Source organism: Macaca nemestrina, chromosome 17 (genome assembly GCF_043159975.1).
Source record: "Macaca nemestrina isolate mMacNem1 chromosome 17, mMacNem.hap1, whole genome shotgun sequence".
NCBI classification, from domain to species: domain Eukaryota; kingdom Metazoa; phylum Chordata; class Mammalia; order Primates; family Cercopithecidae; genus Macaca; species Macaca nemestrina.
Genome location: NC_092141.1, coordinates 65051728 through 65074034, shown reverse-complemented (window position 1 = coordinate 65074034; position 22307 = coordinate 65051728). Strand labels below are relative to the sequence as shown.

General features: G+C 54.0%; 2 protein-coding genes and 1 long non-coding RNA gene across 3 annotated transcripts; 2 read left to right on the top strand and 1 right to left on the bottom strand.

Moving 5' to 3' along the window:
* The first annotated feature begins 6180 nt into the window (after positions 1-6180).
* Positions 6181-11106, top strand: LOC105472153 (keratin 19). The gene is made up of 6 exons (XM_011725166.2): positions 6181-6687; positions 9357-9439; positions 9630-9786; positions 10194-10355; positions 10466-10591; positions 10725-11106. The coding sequence occupies exons 1-6, from the start codon at positions 6268-6270 to the stop codon at positions 10977-10979; spliced, it is 1203 nt and encodes a 400-aa protein (XP_011723468.2). The 5' UTR covers positions 6181-6267; the 3' UTR covers positions 10980-11106.
* A 4593-nt stretch (positions 11107-15699) lies between these two features.
* On the top strand, positions 15700-20869 carry LOC105472154 (keratin 15). The gene is made up of 8 exons (XM_011725167.2): positions 15700-16262; positions 17415-17497; positions 17620-17776; positions 18306-18467; positions 18561-18686; positions 18879-19099; positions 19936-19961; positions 20490-20869. Exons 1-8 carry the CDS (start codon positions 15765-15767, stop codon positions 20585-20587), a joined length of 1371 nt encoding a protein of 456 aa, XP_011723469.2. The 5' UTR covers positions 15700-15764; the 3' UTR covers positions 20588-20869.
* Positions 16256-21772, bottom strand: LOC139359639 (uncharacterized). Its single transcript, XR_011615841.1, has 3 exons — positions 21709-21772; positions 16555-17225; positions 16256-16459 (listed from the first exon to the last, which is right to left on the bottom strand). It is a non-coding gene; the product is annotated as an uncharacterized lncRNA (long non-coding RNA).
* Positions 21773-22307: the final 535 nt, after the last annotated feature.

The window sequence follows — 22307 nt, the reverse complement described above, 5'->3', positions numbered from 1 at the left end:
TATCTATGCATATATTCATACATATTCATATGGGCCTTAGCAATAAGTCATCTTTTGAGTGTATGTTGACATGAATTGATCATGTTAAGGTTGTTGCTCTCAAACTGGATTTACTGTACCCAACAACGTTTTTTTTTTTTTTCTTTTGAGATGGAGTTTTGCTCTTGTCGCCCAGGCTAGAGTGTGATAGCTCCATCTCAGCTCACTACAACCTCTGCCCCCCGGGTTCAAGCAGCTCTGCCTCAGCTTCCTGAGTAGCTGAGATTACAGGCACCTGCTGCCACACCTGGCTAATTTTTGTACTTTTAGTAGAGACGGGATTTCACCATGTTGGCCAGGCTGGTCTCGAACTCCTGACCTCAGGTGATCCTCCCACCTTGGCCTCCCAAAGTGCTGGGATTACAGGCGTGAGCGACCGTGCCGGGCCCAATAACTAGTTCTTTAGGGTTTTCAATGTCACTATTCATTGTCATTCCTCATTCCACTTCATTTCTAGTCCTCCACAGCATGGATGTTACATAGTTACTCACCACCTCCCTGCCATTAGTGATTGTGTCTGCACTACAGCAAACAATGCTGCACAGGGCATCCTTTTATCTGTCTTCCTCAATACATGGGCCAGGGTTTCTTTCGGGTGAACGTGAAGAGTGGAACTAATGGCTCATGGGGTGCGTGAATGTTAAAAAATGACGACATTGTCAAATTGCCCTGCGAAGTGGTTACTACAACCCACCTCCCACCAATGTGTTTGAGGAGGTTCATTTACTCCCAGTTTCCCTACGCTTGACATCATCAAACTTTGTGAGCGGGCCAGTCTAATCAGGAAAAGTTAATCTCCTGTCTTCTCCTGAATTGGGGAGAGGGGGTCCCCTGGCTGCCTTAGTTGGGTAGGGGTGTGGGAGGGGGCCTGGTGCTGTTGACAGAAACCTCCAGCCAGCCCTGCTTGTGGCCCCTCTTCCACTTTTCCTCTCCAAGTCTGTGGTGCTCCAATTCCTGAACTTCTCTAGAGTATGTTGAAAATGTGCTTGCCTCTCATGGACTTCCTGCTTTCTCCTCTGTTGACCCCTTCCTAATCCCCCAAACCCTAGGTCTCAGCTTTCTCTCATCTTCTGTGTTACCATTTTTGAGCTTTAAAGCTTTTGTTGACATTTCTCATCTTTGGCCCTCCCTCCTTCCTTTCCTTTCCTCTCCTCTCCTCTCCTCTCCTCTCCTCTCCTCTCCTCTCCTCTCCTCTCCTTTCTTCCTCCCTTCCAGCTGGGTCTCACTCTGTCACCCAGGCTGGAGTGCAGTGACACAATCTTGGCTCTCTACAGTCTCCACCTTCCAAGCTCAAATGATCCTCTCACCTCAGCCTCCTGTGTAGCTGGGACTACAGGTGCACACAACCATGCCCAGCTATTTTTTTGCATTTTTGGTAGAGATGGGGGTTTGCCATGTTGAGACTAGGCCAGTCTCAAACTCCTGAGCTCAAGGAGTCTGCCCGCCTCAGCCTTCCAAGGCGCTGGGATTACAGGCATGTGCCACTGTGCCTCGCCTCTTCTTCCATTTTCTTAAAATACTCCTTAACTGTCATATCACAGCAGGGTTTCAGGAAAGAGTGAAAATTGATGTAGCTATTGAACCTACCACATTTCACCAAAGCTAATACACTTCTATACTCCCCCTACCAGATTGTCAGCCTCTTAGAGGCAGGAAATGTTTGTATTTACTTCTGTGCCCTGGCCCCTGGCAGCATGCATAGCACAGAAGCAGCCCTTGATGGATGTTCACTGAATGAATGGAGGAGCGGGTGAGGAAGCACCTGGTGCTGGTGGTCCCTGGGGAAGGGGAGGGCGTTCAGGTAAGGAGCTACTAATCGACAGGACATGCAAGCTCATGAAGTTTTCCACTCATTTACCTTTCCTCTCCTCCAGGTTATGAACAGAGCCTTCTGCTTTGCTCATGGACATTAGTCTGTCTCCTCTGCTAGGCTCAACTTGGAGGAAACTTGCTTGAATGGCCCGTTGACTGACCAAACAAATAATTGTATATGGGAACAGGCAGGGCAAGTCGGGATCTTGGCATATGATACAATGCCTTTCCCAAATTGGTGGCTTTTTCTCCAGGGCAACAGAAGAAGGCACCTTGACCCCTTTCTCATGAGAAGAGGGCAGCATTAGCGATCGGGACTGTGGCTTGAGGGAGTTAAAGATTTTGGCCCAAATACCCAGTCCACTACTTATTTGTGTGACCTTGGACAAGGTATTAACCCTTTTGAGTCTCAACTTTCTTGACCGTAAAATGGGGACAATAATACTTAATTAACATGATTCATTGAGGTAATATATGCAGAGTGTTTTAGCATGGAGCCTGGCCCAGTAGACGTTGGCTATGATTATTTACTGTGTTATTATTACCTTGGTCATCATTATTCTTGTTGTCATTATCACACCATGCCGTTCTATCCAAGGACTAGGTCTCTCACCCCCAGCTTCTTTCCTGTGATATCCAACCACTGTATCATTTCTCCTGGGATGATGAAAGCTCCCCTACCTTTAACCTCTCCACTCTGGGAACCACCTGCATCTGCCGAAGGGTAAGAAGCTTCGTGCTCATGTCTGAGTGGAGATGCAGAGAGGGCCTCAGCCTCAGTGTTAGGAGTTAGAAACGAATTCCAGATCTGCCACAATTCCGTCAGTTGAATCATCATGTGACCCCAGGAAAGTCACTTTACCTCTCTGAGCACCCTGGGGCTGGACTGGCGTTTTCTGTAATTCCTGGGTTATTAATAGATATTTAAAGATTCCATGGTCCAGTACATTTGGGAAATACTGGTTAAAGAAAGTTAAATAATAACACTTGTAGCCAAAATTATAGTAACAAATACTATATAACAATAACATTATATAATAATAATAATAATGCTGTTTGAGTGCTCACTATTTGCCAGGTGTTGTGATAAACCTTTTACAAGCACCATTACATTTGTTACTTGAAGCAGCCCTCTGAAATAGGTATCCTCCTCCTCATCATCATTATTATCATCTCTATTTTACAAATGAGGAACTGAGGTTTCCAAGGCTTCTGGTACTGTGCCTTGTGAAACTCCAAAAGAGAGTCAGAGAGAGCAGAGTTTCTGATCTTACTTGACAGGGATCATCTCTTTTCCTACAGGGATCCTATAGTGCTGGGGTTCGGTAGAATCAAGTTGGGGAAGGCTGGGCAGGATCCTGCCTGGGATTGCTTTGAGCTCACTGTTCCATACCCATCACTTCCGACCCTCTGTACCCCTCTTCTGCAGACCCCAGACCTGAGACTGGAGACATGAACTTTGGATGGGTGCTCCTCTGACCAGGTTCTGCCCTCCTGAAGCCAGAGGCTGACAGGAGCCTTCTGGTTGTGAGCACTGTTTCCTGAATGGGAGCAGCAGCTTGACCCCCAGTTCCATCTCTGGGTAGGGCAGCCTCTATAGACAGTTCTCCTGAGTTCTTGAGGAATCAGAAAGTGCCAAAGGCCACATAACTCATGGCCAGGCACTGTTTCTGGCCAGAGAGAGGGAACAAGGCATTCTCCCTGGCCCAGCCAACAGTTCAGTCTGGGGTTGACTGCCCTTGGAACTGGCATGATAAGATTTTGAGGGAAGGCACCCAATGGAGTTGTTTTGGGGGCTGAGACTTCCTTGGAAGGGAGAGCAGGGCCTCCGTCACTCTTGACTAATGGTCAAGAAGCTGGAGGCCAGAATCTGTTACTCCTGGCTGTGGACCTTCGGCAAGTTCCTGCCTCTCACCATGCCTCTGTTTCCTCATCTGTAAAATAGAGATAAGAATAACCTTTCCACTGGGCTGCTGTGAGGATCCAATGAGATCCGAAAAGGCCTTGTAAACTGTGCTACCCTATAGTTAACTGTTCTTCTGTTTATGGTCTTAGAGTAGGGGGCTGGGACTCCAAGTGCCTCTGAAGGCTAGGGAGCTCAGAACACCTTAATCTTATGAGTAGAACTTTGATTCTACTCTTTGCCCTTTAATACAAAGTCCCTCCCCAGACCATGCTATTAGGCCAGAAAAACAAAGCTGCCTATTGGGGCTTGGTGTGCATGGCAACTATCTGGTCAACCTCCCCTTCTCCCTAACAAGGAGCAGGCCTCCTCCTCAGGGCTAGATAAGGGAGTGACTCAGAGCAGACCAGTCCCAGGGCGCTGACTTTTATGGCTGGTCTTGGACTCCTCTTTTTCCCTCTTGGGCTCTCCAAAGACCTTCAGTCTTCCTGCAACTGATTCACTAAACAGCCTCAGACTGGCCTTCATGAGGGCTCAGAGTGGTTCCTGGTGGGTTAGGGGTGTGTATTTATGGGGTTTCCTGCCCCAGTTCCAGGATGAGTTGGCAGCTAAAAGATAGTTTGCTGGGAACTTAGGTTTCTGAGGCCGGAGACAAGTCTCCACCAGTCACAGGTGACCCAGGCGATAGTACACAGAGAGGAGGGCTGAGCTGGGCCACCCCTCTTTTCATGAGGGGAAACTGAGGCCCAGAGATGGGCAGGGACTGGCCTGTCTCCCTTAACACCTTCTCAGGAGGGCCTCTGTTCCAAGCCTGGGTGAATGCTCTGCCATAAGGACAAGAAGGTATCATGGGGAGAGTTCTGGGGACAGGGGGTCATTGGGGACAGGAACTGGGGTGAGGCTGTTGCAGCACCCTGCAGTGCCTGGCAGGGGGCATGGCCCTCCAAAGAGATCCAAAAAGGCGGGTGGAATTGTTGAACAGAACAAGGGGTGGGGCTGTGTGGGGAGGAAGGCCCTGCCTCTATTGTCAAAACCCTTATCTTGTGCCCGGGCACCTTGGTGTTGCTCTGCCCAGCTCATTCAAGCACTCGTCTTTATACAAGGATGAGGACATGCATTCAGCAGCCCTCTGACAAGGAGGGCAGGGATTCATCCTATTTTTGCCTTTCAGTGGCAGATGCTAAATGCCTCAAGGGCAAGTTACTGGCCTCTCCCAGGCTCTGCTTCCTCATCTTGGAAATATTAAAGCAGCCCAATACTCATGTGGTTGAATGAATGCATGCTTTGGGGGATGGAAGGGAGGGGATTATCCTGGTGGCCAGGGACGAGTGGGCTTTGAGAGTTCCAGAGTGGGGGTCAGGCTGGAGCCTGGTGTTGCAAAGGTGCCAGCTGCCAGAACTGCTCCCTGCAGCTGTTCTCAGGAGTCTGTTGTCACCTGGGGCACTGAATAGCAACAGCAGGGTGAGGCAGCTTTGTCTTGGGAGGGCTGGGTTCATGCAGCTCAAAGTGCCCTCATCCGGAAACTGTGCCTTTGTCAGAGGGGACTAAAGGGGAGTTGGGCATGGGTGTTCCTAAGAATTGGTTCTGAGAGGCTGTAATCTCCAGTGGAGGGCAGGAATCTGTGAATGCACTTTGGGGGGGGGGTGGGCTGGTTAGGATCGCAAGCAAGGGGCTTTTAACAGGGAGTACTCTGAATGGTTATTCACTGGGGCTGGGCACGCCTGTAATCCCACGCCTGTAATCCCAGCACTTTGGGCAGCCGAGGCGGGTGGATCACTTGAGGTCAGGAGTTTGAGACCAACCTGGTCAACATAGTAAAACCCTGTCTCTACTGAAAATACAAAAATTAGCTGGTCGTGATGGCGCGCTCCTGTAATCCCAGCTACTCGGGAGGCTGAGGCAGGAGAATCGCTTGAACCCGGGAGGTGGAGGCTGAGGCAGGAGAATCGCTTGAACCCGGGAGGTGGAGGCTGCAGTGAGCCGAGATCACATCACTGCACTCCAGCCTGGGCTACAGAGAGAGACTCTGTCTCCAAAAAAAGCAAGAACAAAATCACTGGGTCGGGGGTGTGCAGGAATATGACCCCAGAGGGACTGTAATGCCCAGTGGTGTCAAACTCTGGGTGATCTAAAAGGGTCAGAACGTGGCTTCCAGGGACAGGGGTGTCTAAGTACGTCCCTGATGGGGGAAAGTCCAGAAGAGGGTCTGCAGAGCGAGAGTGGGGGCGCGGTGTGGGTCGGAGCTTCTGCGCGGACCGGGGCGGGGCAGCTCTGGAGGGCAGGGGCCTCTGGTCTCTGGGAGGGGAGGGAATTGACCAATGGGGAGAGCGCCCATATTTGCTCTCAGGAGGCTGCAAATTCCTCAGGGCTCAGATATCCGCCCCTGACACCATTCCTCCCTTCCCCCCTCCACCGGCCCCGGGCATAAAAGGCGCCAGGTGAGAGCCTCTCCGCTCTTTCCGCGAATCGCAGCGTCTGGGACCAGGGTCGCTCCGTCCGTGCTCCGCCTCGCCATGACTTCCTACAGTTATCGCCAGTCGTCGGCCACGTCGTCCTTCGGAGGCCTGGGCGGCGGCTCCGTGCGTTTTGGGCCGGGGGTCGCCTTTCGCGCGCCCAGCATGCACGGGGGCTCCGGCGGCCGCGGTGTGTCCGTGTCCTCTTCCCGCTTCGTGTCTTCGTCCTCCTCCGGGGGCTACGGCGGCGGCTACGGCGGCGTCCTGGCCGCGTCCGACGGGCTGCTGGCGGGCAACGAGAAGCTCACCATGCAGAACCTCAACGACCGCCTGGCCTCCTACCTGGACAAGGTGCGCGCCCTGGAGGCGGCCAACGGCGAGCTGGAGGTGAAAATCCGCGACTGGTACCAGAAGCAGGGGCCCGGGCCCTCCCGCGACTACAGCCACTACTACACCACCATCCAGGACCTGCGGGACAAGGTGGGCGGAGGCCCGACCGCGGGAAGTGCAGTGCACCTGCCGCGGAAACCCAGCCCCGCGGGCCGGGCGAGGTTCCAGGCGGGGCGGCTGGCGGGAGTCCGTTAGGACGTGGGAGGGTCCACAGGTGGGGCCGAGTAAAGGGGGACAGGAGATGTGCGGGACAGGACCTCGGGGCTGGATGCAGAGGCCGGGGTGGTGGAAAGGGGAGGGAACTGGGCAGGGCAGGTAAGTAGGTGGGGCCTCCGGAGGCGGCGGGGGCAAGGTCTGAGCGCCGGGAGGAAGAAGGGGCGCGGGTCAGCGAGGCCTGAAGAGTGGGGAGGAGATGGGACCCGGCTGTAGAGTGCCCAGAGGTCTAGGCCAGGGGCCGCGCTGCCGCAGGAAGATGCGAGAGTTTAGCTTTGGTGATCTGGTCCACCCGGGGCCAGTCTTGCCCCCCTACCACCGCAGCATGGGGCCTCCTGCATTCCGTTTCTCTGGCCGGAAGGGTCTGGTGTTCATCCCTCTCAGGCTTTGGCCTCCTCCCACTCTCCCGCCCTGGGGCCCGTTCCTTTAGGAAGAATGGGAGAGCCGGTCGTGGCCCCTGGGCGGGGTAAAGGAGGGAGGCTTGGTAAACCTCTGCTCGGGAGGACCCGGTACAGCGGCAGCTCCCTGTGGGAGAAAGAACGGATCTGCGTCACAGGCTCTTACAGGGGAACCCTAAGGGGCCTGAGGGGTAGGGCTTGGTCTCCACCCGCAGGGAAGGAGAAATTTATCGGGTCGTGAAGAAATGTATCAGAAGCCATGGAACATTTACAGCCGCACACGCTGGGTCCCCCAACACACAGATCCCCAAAATATTTTCCAGTGCTGTACTCGTGGCATAGACCCAGACCTACAGAACAGGAGGAAGCGCTAGAGATGTCAACAGCCAACAAAAACAGTGCTTTACACATGCAGTTTCAATTTAAAATCACACAATTTAAAATGTTAAATTAAAATTTAAAATTACACAATTTAAAATTTAAAATTAAAATTTAAAATTACACAATTTAAAATTTTAAATTAAAATTTAAAATTACACAATTTTAAAATTGTGACCTACAGGGGTTAGGCACTGTGGCTCACGCCTGTAACCCCAGCACTTTGGGAGGCCAAGGTGGGGGGATTGCTTGAGCCCAGGAGTTCTAGACCAGCCTGGCAAACATGGTGAAATCCTGTCTCTACTAAAAATACAAAAATTAGCCGGGCGTGGTGGTGCATGCCAGTAATCCCAGCTACCCGGGAGGCTGAGGCAGGAGAATCGCTGGAACCCAGGAGGCAGAGCCTACAGTGAGCCGAGATTGCACGATTGCACTTCAGTCTGGGTGACAGAGCAAGACTCTGTCTCAAAAAAAAAAAAAAAAAAAAAAAGCCGGGTACGGTGGCGTGTGCCTTGCAGTGAGCCGTACGTGATCAGTGCCACTGCACTCCAGCCTGGGGCAACAGAATGAGACCCTGTCTTCAAAAAACAAAAACAACAACAAAAAAAATTGGGACAATAAGTACATTTTACTATGCCCCCTTACGCGTTCTTTTTCTCACCTCTGTGTGTGTGTGTGCAAACACATACACATGAATGGGTGAAACAATTCTCACCATACTATGGGAAATCCCCTCTGATATTTTATAACCTATTTTGTTGCATTAAAAAACTACACAATCGGCCGAGCGTGGTGGCTCACGCCTGTAATCCCAGCACTTTGGGAGGCCGAGGTGGGCAGATCACGAGGTCAGCAGATCGAGACCATCTTGGCTAACATGGTGAAACCCCGTCTCTACTAAAAATACAAAAAAATTAGCTGGGCATGGTGGCGCCTGTAGTCCCAGCTACTCGGGAGGCTGAGGCAGGAGAATGGCGTGAACCCGGGAGGTGGAGCTTGCAGTGAGCCGAGATCGCGCCATTGCACTCCAGCCTGGGCAACAGAGCGAGACTCTCAAACAAACAAACAAAGAAACAAACAGAAAAACTATACAATCACCACTTGGTGCATTGACTAATGAGTGATGGCCTGCTCTTTGAAAAAACAGAACCCAATTACCTTAATCAATATAAGCTGGCTGTTGTGAATGCGCCCCTTAGGTCAGAAAGACCTCAGGTTGGGGTGAATTTGGATGAGGCATCATCCTAAACTTTATAGTTTCCACCTCTGTAAGATAGGAGTACACGCTGACCTAGCAGTGAGGTTCCAGAAGCTATAAAAGATGAGATACAAAGTGCCTGGCACATAATAGATACTCAACAAATGGGATTCTCTTCCCTGGGGGCAAAATGTGCTTTGCGTAGTTGGAGGGGAGTGTAGGGGGGACAGGTATAGATAAGATCTCCCCCGCATCTGGTTTATAGACCTTCTTCAGGCCATTTAGAGTTTCATTGCACACAGGTCTCAGAGAGTTCCTCCCCAGGCTTGCCTTCCTTCCCTCCCCCGCCCATGCCCCCCTGGCTCCAGTGTTTCCTCCTGCCCTAGCTCCTGGGCATGGACTATTTCCAAGGCCTCCCAGAGAGTGGGCAAATGGGCGGCAGATGTTGGCTAGGGTTTTGGTCTCTAGGGAGCTGGGGTATATTCATTTGCTCCCCTCTCTCTTCTGGGAAGAAAGCAAGTGGGCAGTGCCTGTGTGTTGAACTGGTGCCAACCTCTGCCTCTGCCTTCCAGATTCTTGGTGCCACCATTGAGAACTCCAGGATTGTCCTGCAGATCGACAATGCCCGTCTGGCTGCAGATGACTTCCGAACCAAGTGAGTGTCTCTGCCCTGGGTGCTGCAGAAGCCGGGACCTGGGTAGGGGTTGGAGGCTTTGGAATCTGCCCTCACCTAGCCTAGCTGGCCTGAAGCTAACCCCTTATGGACTCCTGAAATCTGGGGAGGTAGGGAAGTCTTCAGAGATGCCGGGGAAGCTCTGCCTGGCTGCAACTATTTCCTTTGAAAGGTTTGAGACCGAGCAAGCTCTGCGTATGAGCGTGGAGGCCGACATCAACGGCCTGCGCAGGGTGCTGGATGAGCTGACCCTGGCCAGGACTGACCTGGAGATGCAGATTGAAGGCCTGAAGGAAGAGCTGGCCTACCTGAAGAAGAACCATGAGGAGGTGGGTTTCAAGCTGGGTCTTTCTTCCATCCTTCCCTAACCTCCCAGGGCTGAAGACTCTTTTATTCTGTATTCTCTGACCATGGTAACACTTGGTGCACCCTCACCATGGCCTTGGGTGTGGGATTATGGATCCCAGGGTTCCAAGAGGAATCAGTGATGACCCAGTCTGTCCCCCAGTGCTAGTTACTAGGTCTGTACCTGAAAACTAAGCCCCTTTGGCCTGAAAGGTGGGGAAGTGACCTGGGCCAGGCCCAGCGGGGTCTGGGCCCTGACATGCCCATCTCTGCTGTATCTTTTCAGGAAATCAGTGTGCTGAGGGGCCAAGTGGGAGGGTGGGGAAGTGACCTGGGCCAGGCCCAGCGGGGTCTGGGCCCTGACATGCCCATCTCTGCTGTATCTTTTCAGGAAATCAGTGTGCTGAGGGGCCAAGTGGGAGGCCAGGTCAGTGTGGAGGTGGATTCAGCTCCGGGCACCGATCTCGCCAAGATCCTGAGTGACATGCGAAGCCAATACGAGGTCATGGCCGAGCAGAACCGGAAGGATGCTGAAGCCTGGTTCACCAGCCGGGTACGCAGAGGGAAGCAGGCACCCTTTGGGGGTTGGCAAGGGGAGGGCTTCGTGTTCCCTACGTGAAGGTCTGCCTCAGTGCTTATTTCCTCTTCCTCCTCTCTATGCAGACTGAAGAATTGAACCGGGAGGTGGCTGGCCACACGGAGCAGCTCCAGATAAGCAGGTCCGAGGTCACTGACCTGCGGCGCACCCTCCAGGGTCTTGAGATTGAGCTGCAGTCCCAGCTGAGCATGGTATGTGTCCCCCTGCTTCCCTGTGCAATGCACACTTATGCGCTTATAGCCTAGGGCAACCTGGCTGGTGGCTGTGCCCACGCCCTGTCTGGGAACCAGGCTCTGCTGAGTCACCCCCTCCCCCCACCCTCAGAAAGCTGCTTTGGAAGACACACTGGCAGAAACCGAGGCGCGCTTTGGAGCCCAGCTGGCGCATATCCAGGCACTGATCAGTGGTGTTGAAGCCCAGCTGGGCGACGTGCGAGCTGATAGTGAGCGGCAGAATCAGGAGTACCAGCGGCTCATGGACATCAAGTCGCGGCTGGAGCAGGAGATTGCCACCTACCGCAGCCTGCTCGAGGGCCAGGAAGATCACTACAACAACCTGTCCGCCTCCAAGGTCCTCTGAGGCAGCAGGCTCTGGGGGCTTCTGCTGTCCTTGGGAGGGTGTCTCCTGGGTAAGGGGATGGGAAGGAAGGGACCCTTACCCCTGGCTCTTCCCCTGACCTTCCAATAAAATTTTATTGTCCAAGGGAGGAAGGATGTTCGATTTGTTATTTCAGCCCATGGAGAAATGGGTTAGGCCTTGGCCGTGTTTAGGTTTTATTTGAACCAAAGTTCACTCTGTCCCAGGAAAGCGGGGGGAGGATACTCACATACTTTGCCTGTAATGGTAATTCCTGTTTGCAGAAGCAGAAGGCTTCATTTATTCAACCTGTTCCTTAAAATAACCTTGTGAAATAAGCGTTGCTTCCTTTTTACAGAGGTAAACTAAGGCTCAGAGAGGTGAAGTGGTTTGTTCTATATGTAGCTACTCTAACGCATGGCAAAGGTGGGATTTGAAATTGTTTTTGCTTCCAGATTTAGTTTTCTTTCTACTCCCCGGGGGGTTGAGGTATCTGTGTGAAATTTATTGAACACATACTATGTGCCATTGAATAAAAAACAGCCCTAAAAGGTAGTGTGAGCTGCATGTTATAGATCAGGAAATAGGCTCAGAGAGGTTCAGTAACTTGTCCAAGGCCACACAGTGACTACATGGTAGAGCCAGAACTAGAACCTAAGTTACCTGATTCTTAGCCCATGGTGCCATCCCCAGCCAGGTGGTCTCCTGGAGTTGATGCCCCTGGTGCCCATCTTGCTGACATTCCAGTCTCGCTCCATAGGAAGGCTCAGGCTGGGGATCCCTAGGGGCAGTTCCTCCTGACACATTTCTCCACCTCATCGAAACGGGATTTGGGGCCAGGCATCCTGCTTGGAGCAAGGCTGGGGAGACTGTACCTGTCAGTGTGTGTTGTGTGTGTGCATGCACTAACACATTCACCCATTTTTGGGGCAGCCCTGCATAAGCCCTTTAATGCCCACCAGCCCATACCTGGGCCCAGAGCCTGGAATGGGACCCAGCAGTGACCCAGACCTCCCAAAGAGACCCCCAACTTGGCTTGCCTGGGGCCTGCCCTGAGCCAGCAATAGAACGAAGTCCCAGCTTCCTGGTACAACTCTGCCCTTGGGTGGGTATGGCCCTGCTCCTGTGGTTTACAGTTCAGCTGCCAAGAACTGAGGCCAATTCAAGGTAAGGAAGAGGCCCCAAAAGAAGTCCCACTTCTTCCTGGTGGAGAGGTGAGGGCTGCAGGCCCAATCCTGTGCGTAACGGGGACAAGTGAGGGATACTAGTTCCACACCCCATGCTGCCAAATGTACTCAGCACCCTGCTAAGGAGACCGGAGACCCCATCATGGCCATGACCTGAAGGAGGAGCTGTTTCCTCCATTTCCTGTGGGTCTCAGGTTGATTATGAACATGTAACCCCAGAGCCCCCCTGCTGTAGCCTGGACTGGGACCCCCTTCTGCCCCCTCCCCAGCTGTCCTGTTCTGGCCTCCAGCACCCACAAACCCCCACCCCCCACTTAACTTCTCAGGAAGCCTTGGAGCTAGAGGGAGAGGCCCGGCTGCACCCCCAGCTGGGACTGCCCAGAGGCACCTGTCCCTGCCCATGAAAGCCTCCCTTGTCACAGCTGAAACCTTCCCTCTGCCTCAGGGGCCCCTGGAATGTGGCTGTGGGGCGGGGTCTGGGCCCACATAGGTGGGGCAGGTGACTGTCAGGTCTCAGGCCCGAGTGTCGGGAATGAAGCCTTCCTTTGTGTGTGAACTGTGCGGGGTGGGGCTGGACTGGAGACCTGGGATAGGAGAGAGAGGGGAGTGGGGGAGTTGGGGGGAGCGCCTTTACCTCCTGGTCATTGTGGCCACTTCAGTCTGTTGAGCATTTCCTGTGAGTCATCTTGCTCCATCTGAGAGTCAGGCTGGGCTGGAGTTATTCCCATTTTCCTGATTGGTAGACTGAGGATCAGGGAGAGGAGGGTCATTACCCAAAGCCACCCACCTGGTAAACCGGAAAAGAGCGGTTTAAAGGTATGTCTCTGGGCTCCAGGTCACGCCCTCGGTCCGTGGCATTTCCCTGAGGAACAGGGGAGGTGTGGGAGGGTTCTAAGGTTGATGAAGACTTCCTTCTCTTTGTGCCCTCAAATGCTCACTATGGCCCTGAGACTGGCGGAGTCTGTTAACAGCCCCAGTTTAAATCAGGAACCAGGCTCAGAGACGTTGATTCTCTTTCCACCGGGCTGCACTGCCTCATTCCAAGGAGAAACGGCTGACTCCACAGACGGCCCCATCTGGCTGCAGTGGGCAAAGATCAGAAACTGGCACAGCATCCTGGGCAGGCTGCCTGGGGCAGGGCCCGGGGCTACAGCCTGGGCTGGGGCCAGACAGAGCTTTATCCTCGCAAGGCCATCCCACCTGGGCTAATGAAGAGGCCCCGGGCCCCACCCAGATCTGGAGCCCACGGTAGCGGTTTGGACTGAAACCAGGGGTTTGTGTGTGAGCTGCCGCCCCTGGCCCGGGCCTGTGAGTGTAGGGAAAGCCACCACGCGGGGCTGCTGGAGGAGAGTCAGGTGCAGAAGGGGATCTGGCTGGGGTCCAGCCCTTCCTCACCCCGGGGTGATGGGCCAGTAATTGTTCTTGTGTTAATTGCTGGGGCCACAATGTCTGCAGAGGCTTTTAATGAGCTCTGGATGATCTGAGTTTGATTATTTTTCTTTCGGAGGAAAAGACAATACCCTCCCACCATGAGACAATACCACACTGTGTGTGCCCAGCACTGGAGGCCAGGCTCACTGTGGAGCTGGGCGAGAAGGAACCCACCCCCAGCCTTGCTGGCTGGCAGTTCCCCTTGCCAGCCCAGCTCAGATGCAGGAATGTGGGGTCTGCAGGAAGGACTCTTTTTCCCGTGCCCTGTTTGGTTGAGGGTGTGAGGACCTGTTTGAGTCCTGGCTTTGCCCCTTACCACTGGTGCCACCTGGCACAAGTTGCTTCACTTCTCCAAGTTTCAATTTGGTTCTTTCTGAATCTTGGGTGGGGGTCACCCTCTGTTGGGAGGATGAGAAGAGGCGATGGAAGCAAAAGTCCTTTGTGAATCACAAAGTGCAGGGTAGAAGTAAAGGATTATGCTATTACAGCAAAAGAAGAACCTAGGAACACCCTGCGTTGCCCCACGGGCGCTGGCTATGGCAGAGCGATGCCGCTGAGCCGAAGAACATGCTGAGGCTCACAGGGCATGTTCTGATGCCCAATGACAAAGCCCCTCCTGGTGAGGGCACTCAGGCCCAGGTGCTGGTCATGCACCCTGGCCCTTGCATGTCTGGCACCTGGGTGGGGATCCAGGAGGAGGCAGGATGGTGACTGTTGGGCCGCACGGCTTCCCTGGAAGTGAGAGTTGAGAGTGCCCCCGCCACAGGGAAATGCAGACTTAAAAAGGTAAATGTCCACAGTCTCACCGTGGTAATTGGTAGAGTCAGGATTTGAACCCGGGCCTCACAGTCTTACCATGGTAATTGATAGAGCCAGGATTTAAAACCCAGGCCTGAGGGACTCCGGAGCCCTGTCCACTCCACCATGCTGCAACCTGGGCTAGGAATCCTCTTCCTGAGTTTCTGTAAGCCCTGGGGCCAGGTCCGGAGGGCCGGGCCACACCTCCAAGAGGCACTGCCCACAGGTGTCAGTTGTCCCTGGAAAGGTGTCCCTGAGCCGGTGGCAGAGAAAAGGGCTCTCCTGAGTGTTCAACTCCCCATCTTTGTGAAGTGATGCCTTGGTCTTCAAGATCTCCAGTGTCTTCCAGCCTGCCCGCCAATCTCCCATCTCTTCCCTTCCACAGCACTCAGGCACATAGAGCCTTCTGCAGCGGCCCCTCCCCAGCCAGCACTTGACAGGACAGATGGGGGCTAATCTGGCCCTGCTAAGCAGCAACATGCTGCTTGGAACTTGCCCCAGCCTTATCAGCGGAGGTCTGCCCCAACACATCCCAGAAGCGAGCAAAGGTTCAGCGCTATGCAGTTGGCAGGTGTCGGGATCATCAGTCATCCCCTTGTCAGCCCCGAGCCTGCTGGGCTTTTGTGAGGGTGCCAGGGACACAGGCTGGAGGCTGGCAGGAGGGGAGTAGAGGTGGGAGGAGGGGAGTCCATCTGCAGCACCAGGGAAGGGATGGATGCTGGCTCCTCTGGTCACCTCAGCTGGAACACTACTCAGGGTCCCTGGCTCCTGTCCTCCAACTGGGGGTCCTGCATTCCCATCCCCAGAGGCCTCCACTCCCCCTGAGCCCTGCAGTCTCTCACTCACTCACAGGGTTTTGAGTTGGATAACACAGTGTAATGATCAGGAAGTGGACTCCCAAACCGAGAACACGGAGCTGTCCCCTTGGGCAGAGGCTCAGGGCTCGGGGCAGTGGAGACAGTCCAGCTGAGGGCACAGTGGCTTGAGCTGCTCTCAGTTCAGCTAGAGGCTTTGGTAGCTGTGCTGTGATTAGAGTTCACTCCCTGCTGCTCTCTTCTGGCATGGAGAGATGAACCTGTAATCCAAGTGTTAAAACCGTGCCCCGGGGGAAAACACTATTAATTCTGAATCATCTCTTTTGTTGCATTAAAAAAAATAGAAGAGAAAAACTTCACATGAGCCACTCAAGGTGTGCAGGCAGCTGTGTTTGTCAGGAAGGCAGAAGGAGTTGGCTTTGCTTTGGGGGAGGAGACGAGGTCCCACAGCACCCTCTGAGGGGAATATAAGGAGCCCCAGAGTGCAGCCTGGCCTGGTACCTCCTGCCAGCATCTCTTGGGTTTGCTGAGAACTCACGGGCTCCAGCTACCTGACGATGACCACCACATTTCTGCAAACTTCTTCCTCCACTTTTGGGGGTGGCTCTACCCGAGGGGGTTCCCTTCTGGCTGGGGGAGGTGGCTTTGGTGGGGGTAGTCTCTATGGGGGAGGTGGAAGCCGAAATATCTCAGCTTCTTCTGCTAGGTTTGTGTCTTCAGGGTCAGGAGGGGGCTACGGGGGTGGCATGAGGGTCTGTGGCTTTGGTGGAGGGGCTGGCAGTGCTTTTGGTGGAGGCTTTGGAGGGGGCATTGGTGGGGGTTTTGGTGGTGGCTTTGGTGGTGGCGATGGTGGTCTCCTCTCTGGCAATGAGAAAATTACCATGCAGAACCTCAATGACCGCCTGGCCTCCTACCTGGACAAGGTACGTGCCCTAGAAGAGGCCAATGCTGACCTGGAGGTGAAGATCCGTGACTGGTACCAGAAGCAGGCCCCGACCAGCCCGGAACGCGACTACAGCCAATACTTCAAGACCACTGAAGAGCTCCGGGACAAGGTGAGTCCTCAGATGTCAAAGAGAGGGGAGCAGGTGGCTGGTACCCTGTATGTGGCTCTAATGTCAGTGTTACTGCTGACTCGAGGAAATCCTTTCCTGCCCAGGCAACGACTGTCTGGTGTGTAACCTCAGCAAATTTGGAATGCACCTGCTGTCCAGGTGCAGAGGCTAGTGCACATCTTCTCAACTTGGTGGTGCTGGGGGAGGAAGGGAGGGGTCTTGGGAATCTGGTTAGGACCAACAGGGGCACAGGTGGGGGCAATTATAAAGAGCCAGGGGCAGTAGCTCACACCTGTAATCCCAGTGCTTTGGGGGGCCAAGGTGATAGGACTGCTCGTGTTCAGGAGTTAGAGGCTGCAGTGAGCTAATGACTGTGCCACTGTACTCCGGCCTAGGTGACAGAGTGAGAACCTGTATCTAATGGAAAAAAACAATAATTAAAAAAAAGAGCAGCTCGCCTTCCCTACCTCATGCACCCTGCAGGCTTCTGCATAAAGTATTCCTTCACCTCTTTGGCAAGAATGGGATTGGAGTGTGGCCTCATGAGTCCCAGATGCTAGAACCTCTTGTCTTTTCCTATAAAGAGGCCTTTTGTGCCAAAAGTACTGTTGGGTCTTAGGAGACCTGGGAACTCATTACACATTCTGTCACCCACTCACTCACCTTTTTACTCCCTGAGACTGGGTTCTTCATTTGTAAAAGGCCTTCTTTAGCTGCCCTCCAGGTTGCTACTGGCTGGAATGTTCTGTAGATCCATGGCTGTGTCCAAGATGTGCAGGAGGCAGTGACCATGAGCTGTCCACAGGGGGGCTGGTGGAGTGTCTCTGAGAGGGCTATTGTCAGAGCTGACCACACCCCACTCCACCACTCTTCTGGGCAACCAATTCCCACAGGCAGTACTGCCTCCTTGGTCTTTCGTGCCCTGGAGACAAGGAGGGCAACTCCTCAGGTGTCTCAAGGAGGCTGGTATGGGACAAAACCAGAAGTGGACACTCAAGATGCAGCTGGACTCTGCCCACCCCAGAGGCCCTACAGATTTTTGTTGGTGGTGTCAGAGGGGTGATTGTCAGTGAGGGGCTGGCCTTGAGTGCAGAGTGGAGAGCAGCAAGGGAGAGAGAGGAGTCCTCTAGGCACCACCTCTGTCTCCTGCAGATCACGGCCACCACCATCGACAACTCCCGGGTCATCCTGGAGATCGACAACGCCAGGCTGGCTGCAGACGACTTCAGGCTCAAGTGCGCTCCCCCCTCCCTCTCCTCTTCCTGCGTTGCCCACTTTACTTGGCCTTCTCCTGGGTCTGACTCAGGCAGCCAAGACCCCTCCCACTTCCTTCTTTGGCCTCCCTCTCTCTCCTCAGGTATGAGAACGAGCTGGCCCTGCGCCAGAGCGTCGAGGCTGACATCAACGGCCTGCGCCGAGTCCTGGATGAGCTGACCCTGGCCAAGACTGACCTGGAGATGCAGATCGAGGGCCTGAATGAGGAGCTGGCCTACCTGAAGAAGAACCACGAGGAGGTGAGAGCTGGCCCCCATCACCCTTGGGGAACTTCTTCCCAAAACGCACTTAAATTGCCCAGAGGGAAAGACAGTGGCTCCAGGAAGCCCTCCCAGATTTTCGCAAGATTAAGTCGGTGGGAGGCAGAGTGGGGCTGCTGGTACTTCCTCATCGTTGGCCTGGGGCTTAGTGGTTCAGAAACACCCCCAAACCCCAAAACCAGGTGTCCTCATGGAGAGGAAGGGGCACTGACCTGTGGTAGCCCAGACCCACAGCCAGGCCAGGTGGCCAGTACGAATGACTGACTTCCTCATTGGCTTTGTGAGCTCACATCAGGGCCCTACAGTCTCGGGGTCCTCCCTTTGGTAGGACCTAGAGCAGCAGAGAGCTCCTCAGAGTTGAGGGGTCCATGTGACCGAACCTCTTCATGTGCAATGGGGAACATCGGTTGGGGTGCGTTAGGGGCAGAGCCAGGATTGGCATGTGGGACCCCAGACTCAGGTTTCTCTTCTGCTCTCCGTCTCTAAATGGGCCCCTCCCACCCTGCAGGAGATGAAGGAGTTCGGCAGCCAGCTGGCCGGCCAGGTCAATGTGGAGATGGACGCAGCACCGGGCGTGGACCTGACCCGCGTGCTGGCAGAGATGAGGGAGCAGTACGAGGCCATGGCGGAGAAGAACCGCCGGGATGCTGAGGCCTGGTTCTTCAGCAAGGTGGGCCTGATCTCCTGCCCTGCCCTGCCTGCCCCAGCTCCCTGAGTCTCCGAGGAGGCCCCGGGACTCACTTCTCTTGTGCATGATCTGCAGACTGAGGAGCTGAACAAAGAGGTGGCCTCCAACACAGAAATGATCCAGACCAGCAAGACGGAGATCACAGACCTGAGACGCACGATGCAGGAGCTGGAGATAGAGCTTCAGTCCCAGCTCAGCATGGTACAGCCACCCTCGCCTCATCCCAGCCTCTCGGGTGGTAGAAGCTCCCACCCTTCCTGGCTAGTTAAGCCTTGGAGTTCTCAAGCCCCCTCAAGAGGTGGTTCCCTGAACTCCATTCAGTGCCCCCTCACCGCTTGCCCTCAGTGGCTTCCTTTCTAGTCTGATGTGTCTATGCATCTGTCACTCCTCCAGAAAGCTGGGCTGGAGAACTCGCTGGCTGAGACAGAGTGCCGCTATGCCACGCAGCTGCAGCAGATCCAGGGGCTCATCGGTGGCCTGGAGGCCCAGCTGAGTGAGCTCCGATGCGAGATGGAGGCTCAGAACCAGGAGTACAAGATGCTGCTTGACATAAAGACGCGGCTGGAGCAGGAGATTGCCACCTACCGCAGCCTGCTGGAGGGCCAGGATGCCAAGTAGGCGCCTGGGCACCGGGGCAGGAGTGATGAGGGCTGCTTGTGGCTGCGGAGCAGGGTCATCCTAAGGGAATGGCAGGATGTCCCTAAGCAGCCTTGAGGGGCTGTGAAAAGAGAACTGAGCAAGGAGGGAGGATCTGGACTCTGCACTCTGGTCCTTGGCTGTTACCTGGGGCAGGTCACTTCCTCTCTCTGGATCCATGTTTCTTCTGTAAATGATAGAGGCTGGGCTAGTGGTAGTGAAGATCTAGTGCTCATTCCATTCTCTGCATGAAATAGATGGGTATTCTTGTAGTTCACAATTTGGACAGGGCTCGGTGGCTCACACCTGTAATCCCAGCACTTTTGGGGGTCCGAGGTGGGTGGATCACTTGAGGTCAGGAGTTAGAGACCAGCATAGCCAATATGGTGAAACCCAATCTCTACTAAAAATACAAAAATTAGCCAGGCGTGGTGGCGGGTGCCTGTAATCCCAGCTACTGGGGAGGCTGAGGCACAAGAATCACTTGAACACGGGAGGCAGAGGTTTTAGTGAGCCGAGATCGTGCCATTGCACTCCAGCCTGGGCAACAGAGCAAGACTCCGTCTCAAAAACAAAACAAAACAAAAAACCCCCGAAAAACAAACAAAACAAAACAAAACAAAAAAAAGATTCTGTCTACTTGGGGGTAGCAGGCCTGGATGCGTTAGCAGGATGTCCCACCTCTAGAGGGGTCAGGTGTGTGGGTGTCGGTGGCGTAGGGTCTGAAGAGGACTGCATAGCATCGACATGAGCTTCCCTTAGAGACACCTGAGCTTGTGCCCTTTGCTTAAATCAGCTTCCTTCTTTCTTTCAGGATGGCTGACATTGGCATCAGGGAAGGTAGGAAGGGCCTCACTCCTCTGGTATGCGGTGGGGAGGGGAGATGTTGAAGCCACCACTCCCTTCGGAATAGGGAGGAAGGAAAAAGAGCCCAAACATCCCATTAGGTGGGAACATTCCCGTTCCATTAGATGCCTCTTCCCCGGTGGGACCTCCTGTCAGCCCCAGGTGAGATTGGGGCTGGTGATTTATTGAGAAACTTCCGGGTTGAGTAGGCTTCGTTCAGGGCCTGTCTCTCCCCAGGCCCCATCTTCATACACTTCCAATAAGACGCCCACAATTCATCCCCCTTCACGTGCAGCTTGAAAAGCCCTGACATTGTTGTCCCCGCCGTGCATACCTGCCATTGCCACTGCCCGTCTCTGTGATGAGCAATTCAACACCAGATCTCTGGCAGCTCTTGAGGGATTGGCCAGTGGCCATTCTCAGGGCTGCTGTCTAGTTTTCCCAGAGCCTCGCCAAGGTCCTGGCCACCTTGGGAGAGAGGGGAGGTTCCCCCACTCTAAAGCCTGCTCCTTCTCTCTCTAGCCTCTTCCGGAGGTGGCGGTAGCAGCAGCAATTTCCGCATCAACGTAGAGGAGTCAGTGGATGGAAAGGTGGTTTCTTCCCGCAAGAGAGAAATCTAAGTGCCCATTGCAGGAGAAACATCCCTTGCCACTCCCCACTCTCATCAGGCCAAGTGGAGGACTGGCCAGGGGGCCTGAACGTGCAAACCCCAGTCCCCGCCTTCAGAGAGCTGAAAAGGGTCCCTCGGTCTTTTATTTCAGGGCTTTGCATGCGCTCTGTTCCCCCTCTACCTCTCCCCGCCTTCTTTAGAGCAAGGAGGTGCAGAAGCAGCTGCGTTGTTTAACAAGCTCATTTGTATGGTGTCTGTTCATGCAATAAAGAATTACTTTTCCTTTTGCAAATATCTCTTGGTAGTATATCCATTTTTTGTTGATGGGGTCCTGGTTGGCCTCTGACCTCTGAGGAGACCCAGGGTCCACGTGGTGACATCTCCCCCTACTTTGGTCTCTTCCCTGCATGGCCACAATTCTTCTGGGTACCCAGGGCACTGGTGGCTGGGGCAAACATAGTGCTACTCAGGTGATTTGCTCTTCTGGGTCACCATGGGGTGACCAGGGAAGTGAAGGTGGGAAGGTTCCCTAAGAACAGTTTGGTGTACCCAGCACAGAACTCGACACATCTTATAATTATGAATATTTACCAAGTGACTGATTGCATTGATTGCCTTGGTTCACCACCCCATGACTGGCATGATGCCACACACACTCACCCAGGGGGCTTATTTAATCCTCACCATTGTAGGTGGTCGGGATTTATTATTTCCACCTTAGAGATGAGGTCACTGGAGGCAGAGAGAAAAATGACTTGCCCCGGGCCTTGTGGATGGATGATAAGCAGCAGGGCTGGGTCTAGGCCTATATCCATAGGATTCCAAGACCAGGGCTGGTTCTAGGACCCCAGGCCCTCTCACAGCCTGCTGCCAGGACCCTGCTGCTTGCTTCTGACCCTCACCACATGTGCTGCTCCAATCTCCCCTCCTTTCTAGCCAGGCATAACTGACCTCCAGAGTGGACAAGCCAGTTCCCAACTTGATCCCCCTGCAGGCTGTCCCCCATCCCCACTGAAGCTGATGCCTCCTCCCAAAAGGCACTTATATTGCCCAGAGGGAAAGACACCAGTTCCAGGAAGCCCTCCTAGATTTTCCCAAGATTAAGTTGAAAGCAACATCAACCCCTCTTACCCTCCTTAATCCAAATCCTGCTCCGGCTCCCCATCCCTGGCAACTCCACCGCAGTCCTGCTAGAGCATCCATGCACACATTGTTTGTGGCCTCTGGTCTCAGGCTGTTTTCTTTGAGCTCTTGGATTTATCATCCCTAACAGAGGGCGAAAATGAGGAAGCAGAGAACTCTGGGTGCAGAGGCTGGGCTGACTCAGGCCCTGGGGTGAGGATTGGGGGTGGGGAGGGAGAACCGGTTTCTCGGTCTCACTGGGAAGAGCAGATTGGAGGTGCTTCTGTTCTTTGGAGAATCTGATATTTTGGGGGAAGGGTCAAGCCCTCTGAGAGGGTCCCCATGTGTCTTGTTGTGCAAAGCCCCTTCCCCACAAACCCTGGTTGGAGATAAAGTGGTGCCTGCTCTTTCCAGGGGAGATTTAATTAAGAATGTGCCTCCTGAGAACACACACAGGCGAGACTCCCCCGGGGCTGGAGGAAGGAAACGGAATTTAGCGAGTGTCTATGATATGTCAGGCCCTGGGTTGGGCATTCCGGGATGGCGTCTCATTAACTCTTAAAACAGCTCTTTAAGTTAGTATCAGTCTTCAGCGTCAGTTTCAGAAG

What these genes read in the sequence shown, in the direction of transcription:
- LOC105472153 (XM_011725166.2), top strand. Translation starts at nt 6,268, where the DNA reads ATGACTTCCTACAGTTATCGCCAGTCGTCGGCCACGTCGTCCTTCGGA. An exon ending in AAGCCTGGTTCACCAGCCGG is followed by an intron (nt 10,356 to 10,465) that starts GTACGCAGAGGG and finishes CTCTCTATGCAG; the next exon opens with ACTGAAGAATTGAACCGGGA. An exon ending in TGCAGTCCCAGCTGAGCATG is followed by an intron (nt 10,592 to 10,724) that starts GTATGTGTCCCC and finishes CCCCACCCTCAG; the next exon opens with AAAGCTGCTTTGGAAGACAC.
- LOC105472154 (XM_011725167.2), top strand. Translation starts at nt 15,765, where the DNA reads ATGACCACCACATTTCTGCAAACTTCTTCCTCCACTTTTGGGGGTGGC. An exon ending in CTGAAGAGCTCCGGGACAAG is followed by an intron (nt 16,263 to 17,414) that starts GTGAGTCCTCAG and finishes TGTCTCCTGCAG; the next exon opens with ATCACGGCCACCACCATCGA. An exon ending in GCAGACGACTTCAGGCTCAA is followed by an intron (nt 17,498 to 17,619) that starts GTGCGCTCCCCC and finishes CTCTCTCCTCAG; the next exon opens with GTATGAGAACGAGCTGGCCC.